Source organism: Syngnathus acus, chromosome 22 (assembly GCF_901709675.1).
Source record: "Syngnathus acus chromosome 22, fSynAcu1.2, whole genome shotgun sequence".
In the NCBI taxonomy this organism is placed as follows: domain Eukaryota; kingdom Metazoa; phylum Chordata; class Actinopteri; order Syngnathiformes; family Syngnathidae; genus Syngnathus; species Syngnathus acus.
Genome location: NC_051106.1, coordinates 8,331,529 through 8,352,844, shown reverse-complemented (window position 1 = coordinate 8,352,844; position 21,316 = coordinate 8,331,529). Strand labels below are relative to the sequence as shown.

The 21,316-nt window shown below is 45.6% G+C and overlaps 2 protein-coding genes and 1 non-coding gene across 6 annotated transcripts; all 3 read right to left on the bottom strand.

Annotated features, from left to right (window-relative positions):
* Positions 1–330: 330 nt before the first annotated feature.
* On the bottom strand, positions 331–7,332 carry LOC119116210 (guanine nucleotide-binding protein G(I)/G(S)/G(O) subunit gamma-2). Of its 3 annotated transcripts, XR_005096237.1 has the most exons (6): positions 7,233–7,332; positions 5,616–7,147; positions 4,653–4,734; positions 2,279–2,350; positions 1,266–1,360; positions 331–1,132 (listed from the first exon to the last, which is right to left on the bottom strand). XR_005096237.1 is itself a non-coding variant. In XM_037241444.1 (5 exons), exons 4-5 carry the CDS (start codon positions 1,350–1,352, stop codon positions 1,004–1,006), a joined length of 216 nt encoding a protein of 71 aa, XP_037097339.1. In that variant the 5' UTR covers positions 1,353–1,360; positions 2,279–2,350; positions 4,653–4,734; positions 5,616–5,784; the 3' UTR covers positions 331–1,003. The 3 variants fall into 3 exon arrangements, 2 of the variants coding, with proteins under 2 accessions (XP_037097339.1, XP_037097340.1); XM_037241444.1 differs by lacking the exon at positions 7,233–7,332 and having other exon boundaries at positions 5,616–5,784; XM_037241445.1 differs by lacking the exons at positions 5,616–7,147; positions 7,233–7,332 and adding an exon at positions 5,143–5,306.
* A 581-nt stretch (positions 7,333–7,913) lies between these two features.
* On the bottom strand, positions 7,914–18,169 carry frmd6 (FERM domain containing 6). 2 transcript variants are annotated; one of them, XM_037241250.1, is made up of 15 exons: positions 17,986–18,169; positions 16,839–16,928; positions 13,308–13,532; positions 13,147–13,237; positions 12,606–12,685; positions 12,207–12,283; positions 11,955–12,141; positions 11,496–11,651; positions 11,354–11,419; positions 11,196–11,264; positions 10,399–10,573; positions 10,000–10,311; positions 9,799–9,933; positions 9,633–9,724; positions 7,914–9,452 (listed from the first exon to the last, which is right to left on the bottom strand). In XM_037241250.1, the coding sequence occupies exons 3-15, from the start codon at positions 13,404–13,406 to the stop codon at positions 9,180–9,182; spliced, it is 1,812 nt and encodes a 603-aa protein (XP_037097145.1). In that variant the 5' UTR covers positions 13,407–13,532; positions 16,839–16,928; positions 17,986–18,169; the 3' UTR covers positions 7,914–9,179. The 2 variants fall into 2 exon arrangements, with proteins under 2 accessions (XP_037097145.1, XP_037097146.1); XM_037241251.1 differs by having other exon boundaries at positions 9,799–9,930.
* On the bottom strand, positions 12,496–12,578 carry trnal-uaa. The gene has a single exon. It is a non-coding gene; the product is annotated as a tRNA-Leu (tRNA).
* Positions 18,170–21,316: the final 3,147 nt, after the last annotated feature.

The following is a 21,316-nucleotide window of genomic DNA, read 5'->3' as shown; positions in this document are numbered from 1 at the left end:
ATGGAATGTAAACCACTGTGCACGGGTTCAACAACAAGAATACTGCGAATAATGGGCTAATATGTATTAAACTGATCAGAGATCAGCTCTTGTGCCTCCAGGCGCTTACTTTTTTCACATCATCACAGGTCCTCGTCGATCAATGTGTGTTTGGTCAACTGTCGATTTAATTTATTAAAAAAACGTAAAGAAAAACAATTTGCTGGTTCTCCATAATTGAATATTTGTCATTTCTCCAACTGGCCACCAGGGGGCGTCCACATTATTTTTGTACTGAGAGTTGGCCCTGTAGCTTTATATGCAGTCAAGAAAGGAAGCAGAAGGCGACCATAGTTTACAGCACATCACAGTTTTACTCGCGTATCGTTTTGTTTTTGTACAAAGAGTAGAAAGAAGATTTGAGTGACGGGAAAGGAGACAGACTTGATCACATTGTCGTTAAACAGAACGTCTCGTAGACATAATTTGTTTTTGTTTTTTTCCCCATAAACTTACTCAGCACTGTATGTCGAGAAGAAAACCACACCATTGAGTGTTCCAAAACATCCCACTGAAAAGTTGTCACTAACTTTATGGATATTTAAAAAAATGAAATAAAAAAAGAAACCACAGAGAGTTATAGAAAGCTATATCCAGGTAAGAGGAACCACTTAAATCATAGTTTCAACTGTCAGGTGGCATCTAGCGGAGGGAGAGAAATTTAGTTTGCAGTCCTACTGTGTGCTAGTGAAGCACACACACATACACACACACACACGCACACACACACCTCGAAAAACGACAAAAAGTTAACTAGATTTGTACATGATGTCACAGCCTGAAGGGTCGTCCATCATCACTCCATTAGCATCATCATCATCATCAAAGCACCGACCCTCAACATGCTTCCCATCCACGGATGAGATTCCTAAAGATTTCTACATCTTCCCTCCTGCTCCAACGTCCGCGTTCCAAACTTTGCCGCACATGGCGTTGGTGGCGTCACCATTTTATTTGTATTTTTTTACAAGATGGCGCAGAAGAACTTCTTCTCCCGGAAGGGGTTCTCTGAGGCGGGAACTGGCGAGAGCAGCGGGTCCTCTTTGGCGTGCGCTTCGCAGTAGGACATCAAGTCTGCTGCTGCTTTCGACACCTAACATCACAAAGGTCATATTGAAATAAAAACGGGTTCAGAAATAACTATTTTGGTCTAATTGGTGTAATTCCTTTATCGACCACTAGATGGTGCAAATTTGAAAACAATTGCATTTCATCACTTTGCTCACCTTTATCCTGTCAATGTTGGCCTCCATCTTGAGCTGCTCTACCAGCTTCCTGGCTTGTGCGATGCTGGCCGTGTTATTGCTCGCCATGGGCACGTCTGCATGGGACAGAACGTCGTCACGTCAGCGGACCGCCGTACGTTGTCACGCACAAGCGCGGTATTATCGAGCACATGCGGCCATTTTATTTATGGCCTCAGTTGCTAGGCAGCTGGTGGCGGTGGGCTGAGGGTGAGCGAGGTGGGGGCACTGCTTTGTCCACAGCACCATTTCAAATCATTGCATTGGAGGTAAGGCCAGAAATACTGTACGTAAAGCCCGGTTCTGCACATATTTTATAAACGTGACAAAAGAAATACTATTCTTGGTTTGCTATTTATGATATCACTGTCACATAATCGATAAATCCGAATGGCGTGCGCCCACTTTTGCAACTCTTGAACGAAAATGGGGTCGAGGTTTACTTCCCGAGCATGGCTGACGAGTCAAAGTCATCTTTTGTATCGAGGTCATTGTTTCACGGCTCGGGGGAGGCGTTGAAAAGGGGCCAGCGGATCGCTAGCGCGTTGCGCTTTCAGGTTTCTGGGGTGTCGGCACAAAATTAGCACTTTGTTTTTGTTCTCAGCGTTAAAAAGTGAAAATGGCCAAAATGACCCTAAGATGGCCGCTTCAAATCAAAATGGCCGACTTCCTGTGTCATTTTTTTTTTGTTATTTCTATTCTTGGTAGACATGCCCTCAAATTTCACAACTGAAAATGACTTTGCGTGCTGTAATACATCTGCTAAGCACTATTTCCGTGATTTGAAAGCATGTTGCAATAATTGGTGGGAAAGCATAATAGTCATGCGTCACATGACCATGTGTGTGTATGCGCAATAAACGGTCACGCGACATCATAAAGGCAGAAAATGGAAAACAGGCGGTCAATTCATGGTCAGCTGCCTCGTCTCGAGCCACCAATCATCGTAGCTGCCCTAACCCACCGTTAATTGTCAAAGACAAGCTCGCCTTTACCTGGTCTGCTTCCACCGCCGCACTCCGCCTCAGTGTCTGCAGCTCAAGTCAGCGAGTTGAGCTCGGCCCACTCTGCATGAAAGACACACACAGAAAAAAAGTGAACATTTGTCACTGCATCTGGCACCGGTGCAGCCAAAAAATCTGGAAACTTTTTTCAAACACATTGCCATTTTTGATTTGTGTGCTTATGTTCATTTCCATGGAAGTCTCATGATATTGCCCTCAAATTTGAACCGGTTGAGGCCTGAGTGGCCCACGTGCTTTCTTTCGGTCGCCCATCCCGGGTTTAAGTGGCTCATCCTCCTTTTGCCTTGCATCGACTGCGTCATTGTCCGCGGACACGTGACGCTCGCTGTCTGCTGCTTCTGATAAATGGACCAATTACTCCGCATGAGCAGATCTGCAGAGGAAGGGAATTCCGGCTGTCGTAAATCCCGCACTGATGCGGCACGGCAGAAAAGCATACATTAACAAAAAAGAAAAGAGAGAGGAAAAAGAGAGAGAGAGAGGGAAAACACACACTCGCCCAAAAGCTCCAAACAGCAAAATAAACTTTACTCAGCGATCGTGAGGTGTGGATGTAAAGTGCAGCACTTAGCATCTTTGACACAACGTTGACACAGCAAACATAAACGGGAAACAAATGGCGGCAGTCACGTGAGCGCCAACTAGTGACTGTTAACCCCACAGGGAGCGGCCTCAACCACCTTTTGGAGATGTCGGCCATCTTGTTTCTGGGACCGCTCATTCATATTTGCTACAGATATTCCCATACGCTATTCCTGCTAGCTGGTTAGCCGCTAACGAGCAAGCGCTGTCGCGTGGGTCAGCGTCACTCACACATGTGACGACGACGTATCGGCGCCACATGAGACTTCCCGCTTAGGAAAATGTAATTGCGGGCCCCATGGAGACTGACGGTCTGTTACTCTGATAGCTACGTTCATCTAGCAACCCCCACCCTCCTTCACAAGCTAATTAGCTTGACTATATTTATTTTTCTTCCAGTGTCAACGAGAAAGAAAGACCGCCAGGCAGGCAGGGAGTGTCCTGTCGTCATGAAGCCCGAGGGTGTGTGGTAATTAAACACGTGGCTCCGGCCCTGGCATCTGGACCCTGGTGGAAGAGTGATTAAGTCGCAGGGTCTACAGAGAGTCATCTTTAAAAAAAAGTCAGACTTTTCATATCTGTTGGAAAAATGGAGACGTTTCATAGAAAATTGAAAAATTCTTTTTTTAGCATAACGTAGTTCTTTTTGCTAACATGTCTGATGTTTTTCTGTCGATCGAGACGAACGAAGGAGAAGATTTAAAGGACCTAGCATGTCATTATAACGTCACATAAGCATCGTCTGTCCTCCATAAACCAGGAAGTAATTCCAGATTTTTTTTTCTTTTTTTTTTTAAGTACCCTAAAGTAAAACAAGACTCTCCACTTTCTCCCACTGACTGCCTCACAGTCGGCCCACGGCCACCCGTCATCATTCCATTAGCCCGGACATCTGCGACACCCTCAGCATGACACCCTCAGTGTGTGTGTGTGTGTGCGTGTGTGTGTTTTAGGGGTTAATCTAAGCCCCAGAAGAATGGGTGGGGTGGCCCAGGAAATGATGCATCTACTGGGAGCTGAGGAGGCAGCAGCTTATTGCTCCAGGGAGCTCAACTGTGCTCTCTTATGTTTAGCAGATCAAACGCCGGTACCCCGCTACGACTTCTCTGTTGGATTCAAGCGGCAACAACCAATCAAGAACAATCCTACTGGGGTGAAATGTTGATAAAAAAATAAAAAAAAATCCACTCCCGCTCCAAAAGAGTTAAAACCTTGAAATTGTGCATTACGTAATAGCACAGCGGGTTAGTGGGGTAGAAACAATGCAGAAGAGCAGCGACTATAAAGCGCTAGATTCAATCTGAGACGTATTTTGTGTTTTCAAGGTGGCAAACCAGCACCGACTGATTTTGGGGAACCACTTGCGGTTCCGGATTAAGAGTTTTGCAAGTGTGTGTCTGCGGGTAGAGTGGAGATAAACATACGTCTCCTCTGGAACCGATCAAGCAGCCAAGAATAACAGTGTCAGACTGCTGGGCTGTTAACAATATGACAAACATCCGGCCTTGTTTGGATTGTACAGAGAGTGCAAGGGCGAGCTTTGCCGAGACTCCCGAGTCCTCAAAGAGATCTTTCTCTTTAAAGCTTTAGCAGAACAGATGGTCCAGAACAACAGAGCCGCCAATTTGTGTGATGACAAACTTTTAGACTTCAAACCGAGACAGAAAATTAAAGACCACGGTTGGTCGGCATCTTCATTGCTCAACTTTTTTTGTGGACTTCACTGCATGGAATTGAAAAAACCTACTGACATGGACCTTACCTTCACAACACCACTTGAAACAGTCCCAGAAACTCGAAGCAACATCCAAGATTTGTATCTGTTGACTCCTCGAGATCTTGTCCTGAAATAATAAAAGATGTCTGAGGTGACAAAAAAACTAATCCAGGACAACTTTGCAGATTGGACTACTTTAAGACCTGAATAAGATCCGATCTTTCTGTCTCTAAGGACGAACAAAATGTTGGTTGGTTGCTGTGCTAAAAGGTCATTTGACAGACTCACTTCCATAAGATCTTTGTAGATCTTTAGATTGTGAACTCGAGCTCGCTGCGCACCCAAAACTAAAAACCAACACTTGTCAGGAGCAAACAAGTGCCAAAAAAGGTCGGCGCCTTTAGCTCAACGTCATCCTCGAGGCCGTTTCCACCCCTCGGCTTTTTCTCTTTAAACACGGATGGCAGGCACACAAACTAGCAGCTCATCCAGAGGGATCGTCAATTCCCCAAACAATTCCCCTCGTCATCCTGACCTTGTTTGTCGCTCCGATGTTTTGCAACACTTGTTAACCTCGACTGTTTTGTCTTGGTGGCGGCCTCCAAAGACTAAATGCTAAACAGGCCCCCGCCGATACGCTACACAAAACCTCGAGAGGTTTGGCAATAAAGCACAACAATTTCTTTTGTGCTGCGTACAATTTATTCGAGTATGCTTGATGAAAAAACAGACCCTCCCCCTCATCCCCCCCTTTCTCCTCTGACCACGACATGACGCTCGAGGAAGGAAAATGGTCGGGAATGATCGGAGCTCAACCCCCCCCTTTTTTTGATCCTTGAATTTCATCCGGCAGAGTGAATTTTTTTTTTTTTTCCCCACTAGCGAGGCGTGAGGAGGGGGGGGGGGTTCCCTGATGTAAACCCAGCAGCAGCATCACAATTAATCAAACGAGCGCACACACACCATAGCCGTAGCCACCATATTGAAAAAGATGATTTGAAAACATACCTTGTTGAATGCGTTTACCCGACGCAGAGTCAAAACACATCCAGTCGGCTGACATCCACGCTGTCCTGCTCTTCCTCTTCTCTCTCCCTGGCTGAGATCCTCCCTGCCTCCCTCTCCTTGCCTGCCGCTCCCACAGTCTCCACCCTCCAGCCAGGCTGCAAGAAGGTACCCCCCCCCTCCTCCTCTTCCTCCCCTCTCTATTCTCTCTCTCCGTCTGTTATCATCGGCACGCTCTGTCCATCCTGACATCAGTCACGCCAATGAAATATTAGTCGGATCCCCCCCCGATGACTTATAACCACCTTTGTAATAAATATCCAAACAAGCAGGAAATAGCCGGGGAATTGCATACTTAATTTTTGGAATCGAAGAATCTTTTAGGCCATTTTTTTTAAATGACAGTAATGTAAAAGGAATTTTAAATGTATGTTTTAAATATGCATCAATTACTCATGTTTTTTTATTTTTTACTTTAAGCAGTTTAGTTTACGATACTGCTAGTTCACTACTGCTGGATGTTAGCTTGCCATGCTAAGAACCTGGTTTTCAACAAAGCGGATCCAATAGAGAATGAAATAAATGAATGGATTTCAATTAACAGATAATGGACAGAAGTTAGATGCAAATTTTTAATATTCGCAGACTGACCTGGTCCTTAACCCGCAAATGGCGGGAAGCCACTGTACATACAATTGTACTTTATATAAGATGTATTGGCCTCTCTCTCCCCTGGCGCTGTGCACAGCTGTACACGAAATCAGTCATGCTCCATCCAGGGCTGTCGCCATGGCAACACAGAAAGGGAAATCCATTCTCTGAATCTCCCAGAGTCGTCACCGACGACAACGCAAGCCCACTACCACCACCCCCTACTCTTTTGTCGACTTGAATTAGCTGGAGCTCGTTTTGTGAGGTTTTCACATCCAAAAGCCGCCTTTCGTAGCCCCTTCAAATGTAATTAGTTCATTATGATTGGACTCTACGTGTGTGTGCATATGTGTGTGTGTAGTGGTAGTATTAGGTGACTGTGCGATTGTGCAGCATGGCTAAATCCCACGAGGCATTGGGGTAGGGCAGCAGCTGCCTCCATGGATGGATGGATGGATTGGTGGGGGCGTTAGGGGGGTCCAGATGGTCACAAATCACAAATGATGAAATCTTAGCATCCTCCCCTCTCCAATAACCACGTGACCACCCATCATTTTTTTGATTTGACAATTTTAACAAAAGAAGCGGCACTGTGTTGTGTAAAAACGTACAAATAAGGAGAATGTAAAGAAAGAACCCGGTTTTAATGAAGCAGAATGATTGCCGTATGAAAGACAGTTTAGCTTAATGCTAAATCATAATAAAAAACAAACGGCGGGACAGTGCAACTTGGCAGACAATAAAAGAATACTCACAGGAATACATTGTGTACCTCTGCAAAGAACTTGATTGAGGATTTGAGTTGTGACGTCTCCTCGGTATCCCTGTTTATGTGATACTGCCCCCTGGTGGCCAAGGTATGAACACTTGAGGAAGCGGTACACCTGAACAAATTTGAATAAAAGCAAATAATTGTGACAAAAATAGTTGAATTCCTGCCGACCGTAGATTTGCAGTCTATATACGTACATCCACTTCAGGGGTGGGCGGATTTGACTACCAATACTTCCTGTGGTCCTTCTCCTAAAGCTTCAATACACGTGGATTAGCGACTTGTCATGAAAATCAGCTTATTAATTAAATCGCCTGCGCTAACACCAGGCTAAAATAAAGATGATCCTTGGTCATAAAACATAATAATCTGATTATACATCCACGAATAAATCTCTGGAGTCTGAAACAGGGATTGTTTATACCACTAGTGTTACGTGGGCTCCCTCTAGCGGTCGGTGAAAATACTTCTTCCAATCCAACACGAGCATCTTTAAAAAGAGTTTAGTGGGGATAAAAACTGGAAGTAGTCTCCATTATAGTCGCATTTGTAACTTAAACTTAAATTAAAAGTTTTTTTTATTTTGTTTATGTACGACAGGAAATTGGCGAGACTGCAAAGGGTAGCACTGCCACCTGCTGGACCAGATGACTCAGCACAATAGAGAACACATATTGCCAGCAGAGGGCAGCAAACGCGTTTATGAAAAAAATACGCAAATACAATCATACATAATTTGACTTACTATTAAAGATGATCATGTTTGTGAAATTGGTATACTTTTGAATTGTATTTTTTTGGTCGAGGTCAAAGTTTGTGTTCATGAAAGAGTCTAAACATTAGAGTGAATAGAATAATAAAGTACACGAGAGCAGACGTTTGGCAAATAAATGTACCTTTTTAATAGGATATTGAAGGCGTTAGTACCAAAAAGGCACACGGACCAGACTTCATAGTAATGAAAAGTCGACTTTGTTTTAGCTACAAAAAAATACATATATATTTTTTCCTGAAGGGAGATAGATCCTTTCACAGAAAGGACAACATAAGAGACGTAAAAGGGACTCTTTTTTTTTTTTTTATGGCTGTGTACCTTAATCATGGTATCAGAAGTGTCTTTGTCTGTAAAATAGGATATTTGTCATCTTTTAACATGTAGAAATAAACAGCCTTTTGGGAATATTGATAGTAAAACAAAAACACATAATCAGATGCTGCAGTGTAGAAAAGATGCGCAATTAAAGCTCAACTACTTTTCCATCTCACCTGCACAGAGCAAACATTCCCAAAAGGACTCATATGTTCTTTTGCTTTTTTGGTTCCCTTTATAAAAGCTTCTCGGAAGACGAAGGATTTATAACATTTTTTTCTGGATATATTAATGCATGTAGTAATTTGTAAAAAGGACATCATAGATTTGTTAGACATTTGGGAAGTGTTTGAAATGATATATATAAAAAATGCATTTCTCTTTTAAAGCCATTAATGCGAAAAACAAAAGCTCAGATGTGTGAAATACTGTCACGTTTGTGTTTTCTTGTAATACTGACCATAAAAAAAGACGCTTTGTCGGTCAACCGATGTAAAGAAGTAACAACCTCCACTCAAATTGGCAAAAACGCAAGCTGAAAACGGCACTGGGTAAGCTCAAAACGGTGCCGCCGCGTAGGCTTAAAGCGGTGAGGAGTAAGCAAAAGCGTGTCGAGCGAGCTGAAAACATATTGTGAACAGTTCGGCGTGAGCTTCAAACTTTTGTCGTGCGATCTTAAAACGACGCAGAGCGAGCTTCGACTGGGGCCAAGTAAGCTTAAGTAGATTCATCTCAAAAGGGTCCAGGGTCAGACAAACTTCAATTGGCACAGAGGAAGGTTGAAATGGTGCCGAGTAAACAGTGCCAAATAATCTCAAAACTTTGTCAAGTTGAGGAAGCTGAAAATGGCGGCATGGATTGTCTTGGGCGTTTTGGATGAAGGCACGTTGGGCGGCGTGTTACATTTGGCACGCTGCACTTCCTGTCAAAAGACATCCAAAGCGTCCATCCCTTCAGGTCTTTGGTTGCTAGCGCCACATTTGAGTGTTCTGCGATCCCTTTGGAGTGCCACTGTATTAATTCGGAAAAAAAAAAAAAAAGGGGGGGGGGCTCCTCACACCACAAACTCGGGCACGTCGTCACTGGTGAGGTCCAGGGAGAAGTATTTGCTGGTCCGCTTGATCCCGGTGCACTGGTCAGCCAGACCTTGGTAGGTCCCGCCCCCGCCGCCGTCGCTCAGTTCCTGGGCGCATCCGAAAGTGTAGCTGTGCGCTGTGTCCTGGCACAGCTCGGCCCACTGAAGGCAGTCCTTCTGGTACAGGCGGACGTCGTCCAACGACTGGCTGTGGCGGTCGCTGGATGACGGCGGCTTCCTGCATGTGAACGTCTGCCGGCGGGGGAACAATGAAGCTTTTTAATATCTATTGAGTGTGTTTGCAGGTCATTTTCGCTTTCGCCCTCTAGTGGTTGGATGACTATTTGTTGCGATCAGGTTCGTTTAATGTTGGCAGCCAAATTTGTAATCGTGATAAATACTAAATTAATTTTCCCATATGGCAAACCCTACCTGTGGGAGGGATTCGATGCTTTGTCCTCTCATCTTGACGACCGTCTCAGAGGAGCTCGACGTGGACGAGCTGACATCTTTGACGATGAGACCTGCCAGGACCACATTTGAGACCTTTAGCTCTCCTCAATAAGATTGTAACAAAACGAAGAACACAAGTCTTTACCGGAGAATCCGTTGTTGTGTTCGGGGGACATGGCCAACATGTCCTCGGTGATGTGGATGCACAGCTCCTGGTCCAGGGACATCTCGCTCAGCTCCTCGTAGTCTTTGGGGTCGTCCACCAGCATCTCAATCTCTGCTGGGTTTGCAGGGAGATTTATTTCCGAGTGTACAATTTTTGGCGTAGTGGGTACAACGAGCGTACCGTCGTCATCCATGATGCGCTCTTTGCCGCCGCTCTCCACGCCCGACGTGTGCGAGCTGCCGTGGCTGGTGGTGGACGAGCCGCCGCATGTCCTCAGGGGCCCGTGGGGGGCCGGGTGAGGGGCGCGGAAGCTGTCCGTCTCGATGCCCGACGTGTGCGAGCTGCCGTGGCTGGCGGTGGAGTGGCGGGACAGACGTTTGTGGCGGGAGACGCTGCCGCTGCTGCTACCGCTGGCCCGCGAGCGCTTGTCCAGGTTGTCCATGTCTAGCTCCAGCGCGTCGCTTATGTACGACTCACGGTACTGTTTCTTCTCTGGAAGCACGCATTTAGACGTTTGAGATGACCCGTCGTCTTCGCTAACATTCATTATCGTGTCGAAATGTTTTTTCTGTGACCGACCTTCGTGTTCCTCCAGCCGACGGACCTGCTTGAGGACCGGCTGCAGGTTCATGTAGAGTCGGTGGCTGTTGCTGAGCAGCTGCAGCAGGTGGCGGGAACGCACGGGGCACCCGGTGTAGTAGATGAGCTTCCGGGCTGAAGGAAGCCCGTCGGGGAGGATCTCAAACTTTTTTCCCTAAGGAAAATAAACAAAATGTGAAATGGTGTCTTATGGCTAAAGCTCAGCTAACAAATAGCTGTCCAAATATTCTTCTCTTCAGATTGAATTTCAAACTATATGCGAAGCACAATCAGAAGGTCAGGACGATGACCTCGTTCCACATCCACAAGGATGATAATGACGAGGAAGTACAAACAGGACTTGTGTTTTGTCTTCTTTGTCAGCCTACTCAACATCTGGTGTTTATTGACCCGCGTGTCTCGCCACCCGGCGGTGGCCGCGGTGCGCTGCCACGACGAGCCAAAAGCGAAGGGTGCGCCCGCTCTAATTGCAAAGAAAAGGAGGAGGAAATGCAAAAGCCAAGCGTGGCGTCGGCGCCATGCAACTAAGTTGAATGCAAAATTGCAAAACAAAAGAGCGGACGTTTATTTTGGCCGACGATGATGCCGTTTGGGTCACGGATATAAAATTCCGCTTTTATGACAAAATGGCTGATCCCCTCCAACATATTTCCAAAGTAGGTTTAGTTTGTGTGTGGGCAGGAAAAGCCTTCTTAAATCCTCAATTCGTTCCAGCGACAATGACGAAAGAGAAATCAAGCCTTGGCGCCGAGGTTTAGGATGATGTGATGACTCACCACGAAGACGAGCTTCCCCACGTTGGTCCACGGGAAGTCGTACAAAAGCTGCCTCACCGAGCCGATGTTCTGCGAGAAAGGAGGGGAAAAATTCACGGGAGGCGCGGACTACTTTGCTTTGGGATTAGGACACGCAATGAATCCATCCCAGATTGTACCTGGAAGATCTGGATTCCACGTAAAGTCAGTCCCAAAGTGAGCGATGCCTCCACTTCCTTCTTGTCCTAAATCCAATTTGATGTTATTACAAAACCAAAGGATTCATTCATGACTTTTTTTTGTGTCTCAACATTGGCTCACCTTGTAGAGTCTGTAGTAATGGACGGTGACGTCGTCGAGCTGCGCGCACTCCTTGATGTACTTGAGATGCGCCTCGGAGGCCGTGAGGGCAAACTGGTCCTTGTGCATGTTGGGGATATGTCTCAGGATGTAGTCGCCGCCGCGCTTGGCTATCACCTGGGCGAGAGGACGAAGGGGAAAGGTCATATGTGTTTATTTATGCAACATGTGACCTCACTAATTGCCATGTTGACGTTTGCTTTTGTTGGTCATTTCCTGTTGTGATTTGGGATAAGGAGGCGGATTGCAGGAAGTGTGGAGCAATCAGACGGGCGTGGTTTTAATACACACACAAAAATGTGGGCCACTTTTAGTGACCAAAATAAAACTCAGTGCCCCACTTTTTTTTATTTTTTTTTATAGAGGCACGACATAAGATACAAAACAATATGTAGCTATGATGAAGGCCATCGCACTCACCCACGGGGGGAAGTAGGCTTCAGGTTCAAAGTATTTCCCAAAGTGCTTGTTCCGTTTGAAGTTGCCCAGGTCGGCCTGGAGGGCAAAAGCGGCCAGCAGGAAATAGGCCTCCTCTCGCTGGATGCATTGCGACAGCAGCACCTGTTTCCTCAGGTGCCAGTAGTAGTAGTACCTGGCGGCGCGGTCACTAAAAACACACACGTGTTCGCGAGCCCATTGGGTAACGCCGTGACGTGAGAAGGCCAGACTTACCTGATTAAACGTCCGTTCTCCACGTAATACTGAGCTCTGAAATGGATGATCATCGGAGGGCCAAACTGGTCGATACCCTGTAGAAGGGATCGGTGTTTATTCTCTTCAAAAGTAGGAACTGCAAATTTAACGTCACTCCAACAGAAAGTCCGCTTAGTGTCGGTTTCCGTATCGCCTTACGCCCGCTTTGTCGCCTTGTTTGATGTTAAGGACTTGATTTGGTGTGGTTTGGAGCTTTGAAGAAGTGCTCGAGGTGATGCGACAATACAGCATAAAGCTCGCCAAAGAATACCAGGAGTGGGGTTCGAACCCACGAGGACTAATGTCCATTGGATCTTAAGTCCAACGCCTTAACCACTCGGCCATCCTGGTGTTGTGTCATCAATTCACATCAGTTACCTTGCTGGCTTCCCGCTTCCATTCTTTGGGGCAGTACTTGGACAGTTTCTGATCCAGTTCCATGTAAATATGTTCGTTATCTGCCGGAAGAAAAGCACATTTTGGCTCATCAGGTGGGCTTGGGTGGGGGTGGTCACAAAGCGGCTGGGTGGCCGCTGTTTGCTTTGCGGATTTCACGCTGTTCAGACAAACACTTGAGGAATGTCCCACAATCAGACCCGATGGCACCGAGCCAGCGCACCGGCCGACCCGCCATTGGCTCATCTGGAGGCCAGCTGTCTTTTTGCAACACACTGCACTTGCCGGCCAGCGTCACACACACGCACGCACGCGGTGACTCACACAGCCCTTTTCTGGCCGCACAATGGAGCCAGTCAGGAGGAGGAGGCCCGGTTTGACGGAGACCTCCATGACAGCTAGGTGAGACATGCTACTTTTAGGGCCCATTGCGCTTTTCCCAGCCAGGGAATGCTAAGCTATAAAATGTTCTGAATACATCTGCGGTCACAACGATCCATCTGAAAAGAAGTAGTGGACTCACTTTGAATAACACTGAGTCCAAACAGGTGACAGTCCTTCAGTCTTAGAAGGTCACACACCTGAACCAATAGCTCCTGACACAGGGTCTTCACCTGAGAAGGAGAACAAGCCACATCAGGTGAGGTCAAAACAAAAAGTTGTATTGTCGAATTCTACCCTCACGTTGACAATGACGTTGAGCGTGTCGTCGTTGGGCAGAAAGACACAGACGCAGCGGCGGTCCTGCATGGCTTTGTTGTTGTGGAAGTTCACTTTGTTCATCTTCGTGTGGCCTCCACCTCCTTCCTCCTCCTCCACCACCAGCGGCCCGCTACCACCAGCACCGACGCGCCGACTTCAGCCGCGCTTCAGCCCGGAAGAGGAACATGGAGATATACTGGGTGACCGCTGTGGAGACACAAAGAGTTTTCTGAGCGCTGTGAAAATTCTCAGAAAGGTGGCTGTGCATTAACAACGCTGCTTCCTGCTGGAAGTCATTCACCTTCAAGGCTTCCGCCTCGAACAGATTAGGAAGTTATGGGCGGGATTAAATTACAGTAGAAGAGGAAGAAGCAATTAGTCTTTGAAAAGGAGCCAGCGATTTGAATGAGGGCCACATTCCGATGGCAGAAAGTGACGCTACGTAGCATTAGCTTAGGAGCTATACATACAGTGCTGCCATGAGGTTAATGAGACGCGAGCCACTTCTAATGATGCACATTGGAAGCGCCAGAAGGTTCTACATCTGTGTCTAGCAAAAAAATATAGCACGGTACCATTTGCCAACACCAAATAAAAAACAGTAAATGGGGGGGGGAATAGTTGTATTCGATTAATCGATGGTATAATTGATAGAATAATCGATTCTAAAAATATTGGCGGCGAAGTTGAATAAGACTTGCCGAAGGATTTTAACATAATGTCGTGATTGTTTGACTTTTTGAGGCAAATTTGCAGTTGACCTTCCACTTTTGGTCTTATGGGGGGGCGTATTCAAATGTGATATTTCCAGCAAGACAATCGTTCTTCTGTAAATGAATAAGACGATTGTCAGCTGGGCACTGATGGCAAAAGTGACTCTCGAATCGATTCTCACGAGGTGGCCACGTTCGGTTGTCTTGTGATTCGCTTGTGAGCAGTCCAGGTCCTCCAGTGTTTATGTATTTAACCAGGTTTGTGTACTTTGGTCTTCTGTTGTGCTGGATGAGGTGTTCTTCAAGAGAACTTTGTAGGAGTTGCAGGATAACTTCTTGTGTGGCCCTACAAAAAAATTGAACGGCGGTTGGAGGTGAGTCAGCCATAACCCGCTCAAGTCATCTTCTAATGTGTTTGAACATCTGCGCACGAGACCACAGAAGGCCACGAAAGATCTCCAAGCAATTAGGGTGAGCGAGGGAGAGTGGCGGATAATCACATTAGCGCCGCCGTGCCTGAGTGTGATGCAACACGGGCGGCGCACAAAAGAGCGGCCGGCTGAGCTTCCCGCGGCCTTTTCAGCCTCGCAAACAGAGATTTTGTCAACGTGGCAAAGCTTTCCACATCAGAGCTTGTCATCAAATTCGACCAAAAAAGGAGCCTCTCGCGCTCAAACTTTGCGGGTCTCTTTCATGGCTCCTGACTCAAGAAACGCGAGTCAAAAGGAAATCTTCCTCAGCTTTGTAGGTGAAGAAAAAAAAAAAGTTTCCCCGGGGGAGGCCGTCACTGTGCCGCAGGTAGAGGAAGTGTCAATGCTGGATCAAAAAGCGAGCGAGAGAGACGGCGTTCAAAGGCGAGGGCCTTTGAAAAAGGAAAAAAAAAAAAAGGAAAAGTGCTGCAGTGGGGAGAATTCCTCGCTCACATCTGCTTCTCATTCCGACAATGGCGACCATTGATTGGGGATGCAGCGCCCACAAACTGCATTCCTTGTTAGCGTCCCACAACTGTCCAAATAACATCAGACAAAAGCTTCAAACTAAAGATTAACGAGAGTAACCCGCTTTTGAATTCAGCTTGTGAAGTAATTAGATGCCATTTTATTTTGCCATTGCGATTTACGGCATGCATACATATATACATATACATCTATATACATACACACCCCCTGCGGAGATGTTTAAAGGGCTCTCTTTGAAAGGTCGTGACTTTTTCCCACGGCCGGGAGAGCCGTTTATCCAGCTGAAGAGAAAATGCCGGCGAGCTTGACGGCCGACTCTAAATCACAGCGGTCACGCGGCGGCTTTATCCTTGACGCTGATGCTTAGGTTGGCTCCTTTCCTCCCTCCCTTCGGCGTAAAGCCGCTCGACAGTCGGCAGAGAGACGGACGGGATATAAACAGGAAAAAGCCTTTTAATCGGGCCACCCTCCGTGTCTTTTTTTGGGGAGTAAACATACGCTAGTGTGTACGGCGTTCTAAGTATGCGCTTCCAACACGTAAACATTTTGCCGTACGATGATGATATCTGAAAATAGTTCCTCCGTGTGTCACCGGGGAGCGGAAGCCGTCACGGTGACTTTGCCAGGGAGTCATCGCTGCATCTTGTCCAATCTGCGTACGCTAAATACGCTTGTCGCTAACAATAGCTCAAGTGAGTCAAGCAAAGCTACAAATCTCTGCGCTTTGGTAATAGCTTGTTACAAGTCTTTTCTTGAATAAACAAAAGGAGCATACCTTCTTTCACACACACACACACAAGTGGACATGTTAGAACAGCCCAAACTCCCCGCCCGGCGCTGGAGCAGTCGAACCGCGCGTGAGTAATTCCGCAACACGCCGCAGAGACGTCAACCCGGCCATTACGCGCGCTCGAAATAGAGCGCGACAGCTTTTAAGGAGAGGCTTGAAAAGATGCGAGCTGCAATTACAGCAAAGCCCAAAAACCGTGCTTGTTTTGATGGCAGTTTGTCCCGTTTGGCCTTTTCATACCTGGAAGAGGTCTCGCAAAACTTTGAGCCCAACTGTAAGAATGGGAATGTTTTAAAAGCTCGGGCGGAATGCGTAACAGCATCCACCTGGTTGCTCGCCAGAGGATGAATCTATCAGCCAGAAGGCCAGCCTCAATGGAAGGAAAAGCTATAATGAAAAGCAGCGCGCGAATAAAGGTCGTACTTCCTTGAAAGGATCGGAGCGGAGGGGAGAGAACACAATCCGAGGAAGGAGAGACAAATGCAGGAAGAACTCAGACATTTTTTTTTTTGGTGAGGGGGGGGACATTTCAGAAACGGTGTTAACCCAGCTAATTACTTAAGTCACAGGTCACTTGTATGACTTTGCAGTTTTCGTTTTTTGGAGTGGATTGAGGTGGCGCTGATTCCACACGAGCCCATCCTGCCCAGAGTTTATTTTGAACCCTACCGGTTATTTTGGATTCGGTTACGATGTTCGGAGCTGACCGAAAGAACCGCACATCAAAACAGACTTAAGGGTAAAAGTGTAAAAGCATATTTGGGCCTGTGAGATATACAAGAGGGAATTTGTGGAGGCGGTGTCTTTAACGACAATTTTTTTACCACAGCGTGTCCATGTTTACGTCGCCAAGGACAGACAATCGGGTTGTTTTTGTCCCAATTGTTCCTCTTCCTGAACAAGGACGTCAAGATGTCTGGCTGTCTTGTTTTTTTTAAGATTGTTTGGTCAGAGAGGTGGATTTGTTCTGATAATAAGAAAGCAGTCATGCATGACAATATTAAATACATGGATTAGTGGCGTGAATTTGTATGAAGTGGGTCCACTCTACCAGGTGGAAGACTTTTTCCTTTCCAAGGTGGACTTTTCGCAACCGCCAAAGTCTTCCCTCCGGAGGCAACGTGGATCTTGCTGTGTTGACCTTAAGAGAAAGCGAGTCCCCAGTGAATACAAAGTAAACAATAGCGGCAACATCCACAGAAACGCGGCGGAGAAATCAAATCGATTCGAGAAGGTTTAGGAAGACTTTTGCGCTTTTATCTTCCTGCATTCCAATCATTTATCTCAATGAGTCATCAAAACACACAGCGACCATCCGCGTCCGCACATTTCCTCCTTATTTCCTCCTTTAACAGAATTCATCCTGTATAATAAAATAAAATATTCCCTCTGGGAAATTGGCATGTTTACAATGACCCGTCAATATTTTAGGTTGAAACAAACAAAATAAATACTGATGTAACCCTTTTGTGAGTCATATTTATTTTGAAGTTTTAGGAAATCTTGAAAACAAAACAAAAAAAAAGGGGTGGGGGGGTAATTCTAAAACTAAAACTATTCTGCCTGCCATAATTTTGCTTTTTCCTTTTTATTATAGGAACAAGACAAGGATGTGAAATGGGTTCGAAATGGGTAATTTTGACATTTTTCAAACATTATTCCCACTCTTTGATTTCTATTCTTTTCACTTGAACGTTTTAAAAACAAAGCAAGAATAAACGACATGAGGATTCATAGTGAATCTGACGTGTGTGTGTCTGTGTGCGCACGCGTGTGTGTGTATGTGTCATAGTAATTACACAATAACAAGTGAGGAAATTAGCACTACTCCAAACAATGTGGATTTCACGGGGGAAAAAATACGACTTTTATATATTTATCATCGTATAAAACGATTACATAATTATTAATGAGGCTACGACACCCCCTCCAAGAAAAAAATTAATAAAAAGCAAGCAAAGTTGCTTACTAAAATTCCATGGCAACATTCCCCGTGCATTAACGCTGGCAGCATCATCGAGTTACGTGCCCGGACACGGTTTTTTCTTTTCTTCCAGCGGGTTCAAATAACACACTTGTCAATATAAAAAGAGCTACAAAATAAAAATGCGGATATTTGCTACGAGTTTTGTACCGTAACGTCACAACCCGACCTTCCTTGGATTAAGTTTTTTCCTCGTGAATGACCCACAACTCACCTTTTGCTAAGAAAAAATGGCGTATTCCCTTGAAAACAAGTTAATCCAGGCACGGTGTTGTTCGTGGCAAAGGGGAAAGGAACGGGAAAAGAATATCCGCGATGCCGAGAAAGAGACTTTTAAATTCGACGGACCGCAGTTGAACTGGTCGACTCGCGCCACATTCTGCCCAAGCTCCAGCTCTTCTTCTGGGTTTACATGAGCTCCGCGAGAGGGGGCGGTCGGCAGGGGTGGATTGCGTAAAGAAGACGGCGTAAAATAACAACACAGCCAAGGAATGTCATATTCTTAATTGTATTCATGTTTAAAACAGATTTAGATCAAATTCTCTGCGTTAATACGAGTTGTTAATGTCTAGTATCGCGAAACGTCGTAGTGCTGAATATTAAACTCCCCCACATATAAGGAAGGTTGGTATAGTCCACGGTGGTTTCTCATTCCTTTCCAGGCTGGATTGGAAGATTGGAAGTGTCCCACTGGCTGTGGAAGGGGGAGCCGGGGGTGGGACTGTATATAAAGATATTAAAAGCAAGTCCTGAAAATACGTCCTAATGTGGGCCAGTTTATTTTTAAGAGCGGAAACTACTTCCGTCCTCGTTAAAACTCTCCCAATGTTCGTCATAAATCACTAAGTGTACTCCAGAATCACAGACACAAAGGTGCGGAACTCAATTTAAATAATGCATTCATCCATTTTCTGTCATGGAAAAAAAATAATAGAACCATTGTAAAGTCACAAAACACACTGCCAAAGCAAGATTCAGTGGTGAATCCCCAGACTTAAACCCTACAGAGCATGCATTTGACCTGCTACTTTGATGCTCGCTGAAGTGAAATCCAGCAGCGAGACAAGGTACCATCCAGCAACGAAACATTGAAGTCATCTTGAGTAAACCATGATGACGCACTCAAAGAAAGACAAAAAGAGGGACAGAGAAGAAAGCGATGGTGATGGCGGGGACGGGGTCAAGGAGTGGATGTCACCAGATGGTACGGTGAAAACAATACACCATGGTAACCCTATACAGTAGACGTCTTTTCATTCAAACACTGGAATAGTGTTTGAATAAAATGACAAAGATGAAACGTTAACATGCCAGTGAGAATAATGAAGGATAAACACAACACGCACTGCACGTGGCGTCGTTTGCAATTCAAATGGGGAGAGCGGCAATGCAGGTTATACATAATTATCTGTGAAGATTCAAACACATGCAGGCGCTCTGCAGTGGTCCCCAGCAGTGTCGTATAACCCCCCGCACCCAGCGAGCGAGCGACCCACCGACTGAGCCCAATGACTCGCTGCTGCTGCTGGCTTTAAAAGTCATTTAAAGCCAGTCAGCAGCTTTTGTCATTAGCTCATCGTGTGCAATGAGCTAGGGAAAATGAGACACTTTGTATGTGTGTGTGTGTGTGCGGGCGTCTGTGTAAAATCATTTGGACCAACTTGAAAACGCTTGTCGCTACTAAATAATGCATAGCAACTATTGACGTCACTTTTAAGAAAACATGCAAAATTCATGCCAGCTTTGTGCCTTCCAGGCATCAGGAGAGTACGTCGAGGAAAGTAATGAGATAATGGGGCCTTTTTTTATGACTTGGTAATTCAAAAACATTCTATTGATTTTCTGCGGCCGGGGGGTGGGCGTCAGTGCTTTAGAATACACGTATAGAATACACCCTTGATGCTACAGTTCTTGAAATCAAAAATATTGATATAGATATCGCTATATAACGAGATACTGCCCCCTGGTGGCCATGGTGGGCACGTCAGAAGGAGAACACAATGAATTGAAGTAAAACATAAAATCATTTGAGTATTGTTATATTCGTCACGTTTCAATGATATTGTCGCAAACCATGTTGCAAAACCCACGCCCCCCCCTCGTCCCACTCGATGGAATGTCGGCTCTAGACTCTGTGGTACGAACATGTCACCTGAGAGTGTCAATTCAGGCATCAGTGCACTCTGCTATCTCATGCATGCACCCTCACCCTCGTCCCCCCTTGCTGTTAAAGCTCCATCCCCCTTTAACTGCAGTAATAACATTCCTGAATATGTGACTGACTGCGGCGTTGACTTACATTATAAGCAGCCTTGCTTCGGTTTCACCGGGACCAAGACGTCATTTTACGCAATTTCCAGTTTAGTCTAGTGTTATTTATAGCGAAGGTACTTGCATCTATTTAAATCACAGTTGCATTTGTAAAAATGGTGGAAGTATAAGCATTGATTTATTTAATATATATCAGGGTATTTAAAAAAAAAAAAATTGTTTCCGTTCATCATCAATGAGGAGAAAACTCTGGAAAAATGTGAATCTGTCAGTAACATGAGGAGCAATAACAAACGGTATTAGCATTGTTGCGCAATACTGTCAACTGAAAGCTTCAGTCACAACATAACTGTGTCAAAAAAAGTTCGCAGTGAGAGGAGATAGTGAGAAGAAGAGAAAAAGAAGAACAAATATTTGGCTTCAGCGGGGAGACATGTTTGGGTTTCGTTCGTGTTGTCGAAAGTCCAAAAACCCTGAAAAAAAAAAACTGTGCCAGTTGAAACTTTCACAGGTGTGCGTTGACCTCGGATTCTCACACGTGCTTCTGTTTTGTTGACTGGTAAAGAAATGTCTGATGGCCCTATTGTTGCTATATGTGTACAATTTGTGTATCGAAAATCGATTACAATAATCGAATCTTGGGCTCCGAGAAGATGAACAGATCCCGCACCACGGGATTATTTTTCAGAGACATCCAAAAAATGGGCCTAGCATTTCTTTACAACGCGAACATCGCCACCTACAGGCCTGGCATGCATCCTGTATAATTTTCGATTATTTTGCACGATTATTGCCGTCAACTCCGTTTTGATCGTTGAAGCCATTTCCACCTGTCATGACACTCCCGAAATCAACTTCATCTGCAGTTCCGGCACGGTTTCAACGTTAACGCTCCACCACAGTCTGCCGCCTTTTACGACCGCCTTTAATCTGCCTTTGTTCTTTTGCCGTCTCACCCTCCTCTCACCCCTGCTCCCCCCCCCCTCGAGGGCTTCTCAAATTCCTCCAAACTCCTCCATGTGAAAGACGTGAGAACCTTTTTCTTCATTGATCAACTTGATCCAAGATGGAACTTCTGCGTATAGATTTACAACGCCAATATATACACGCATACACACTCACACACAAAGAGCGAGTGTTTTCAAAAATGACGTCGAGTGTGTTTTGGTTCGCTCGCCTCCAAAGAAAGAACCTCTCAGACCAGGAACATTTACCTCACAGAGGCACAGGAAGAAAGACCGTTTAGCTGAGACTTAAAAAAATCCAGGCTTGGG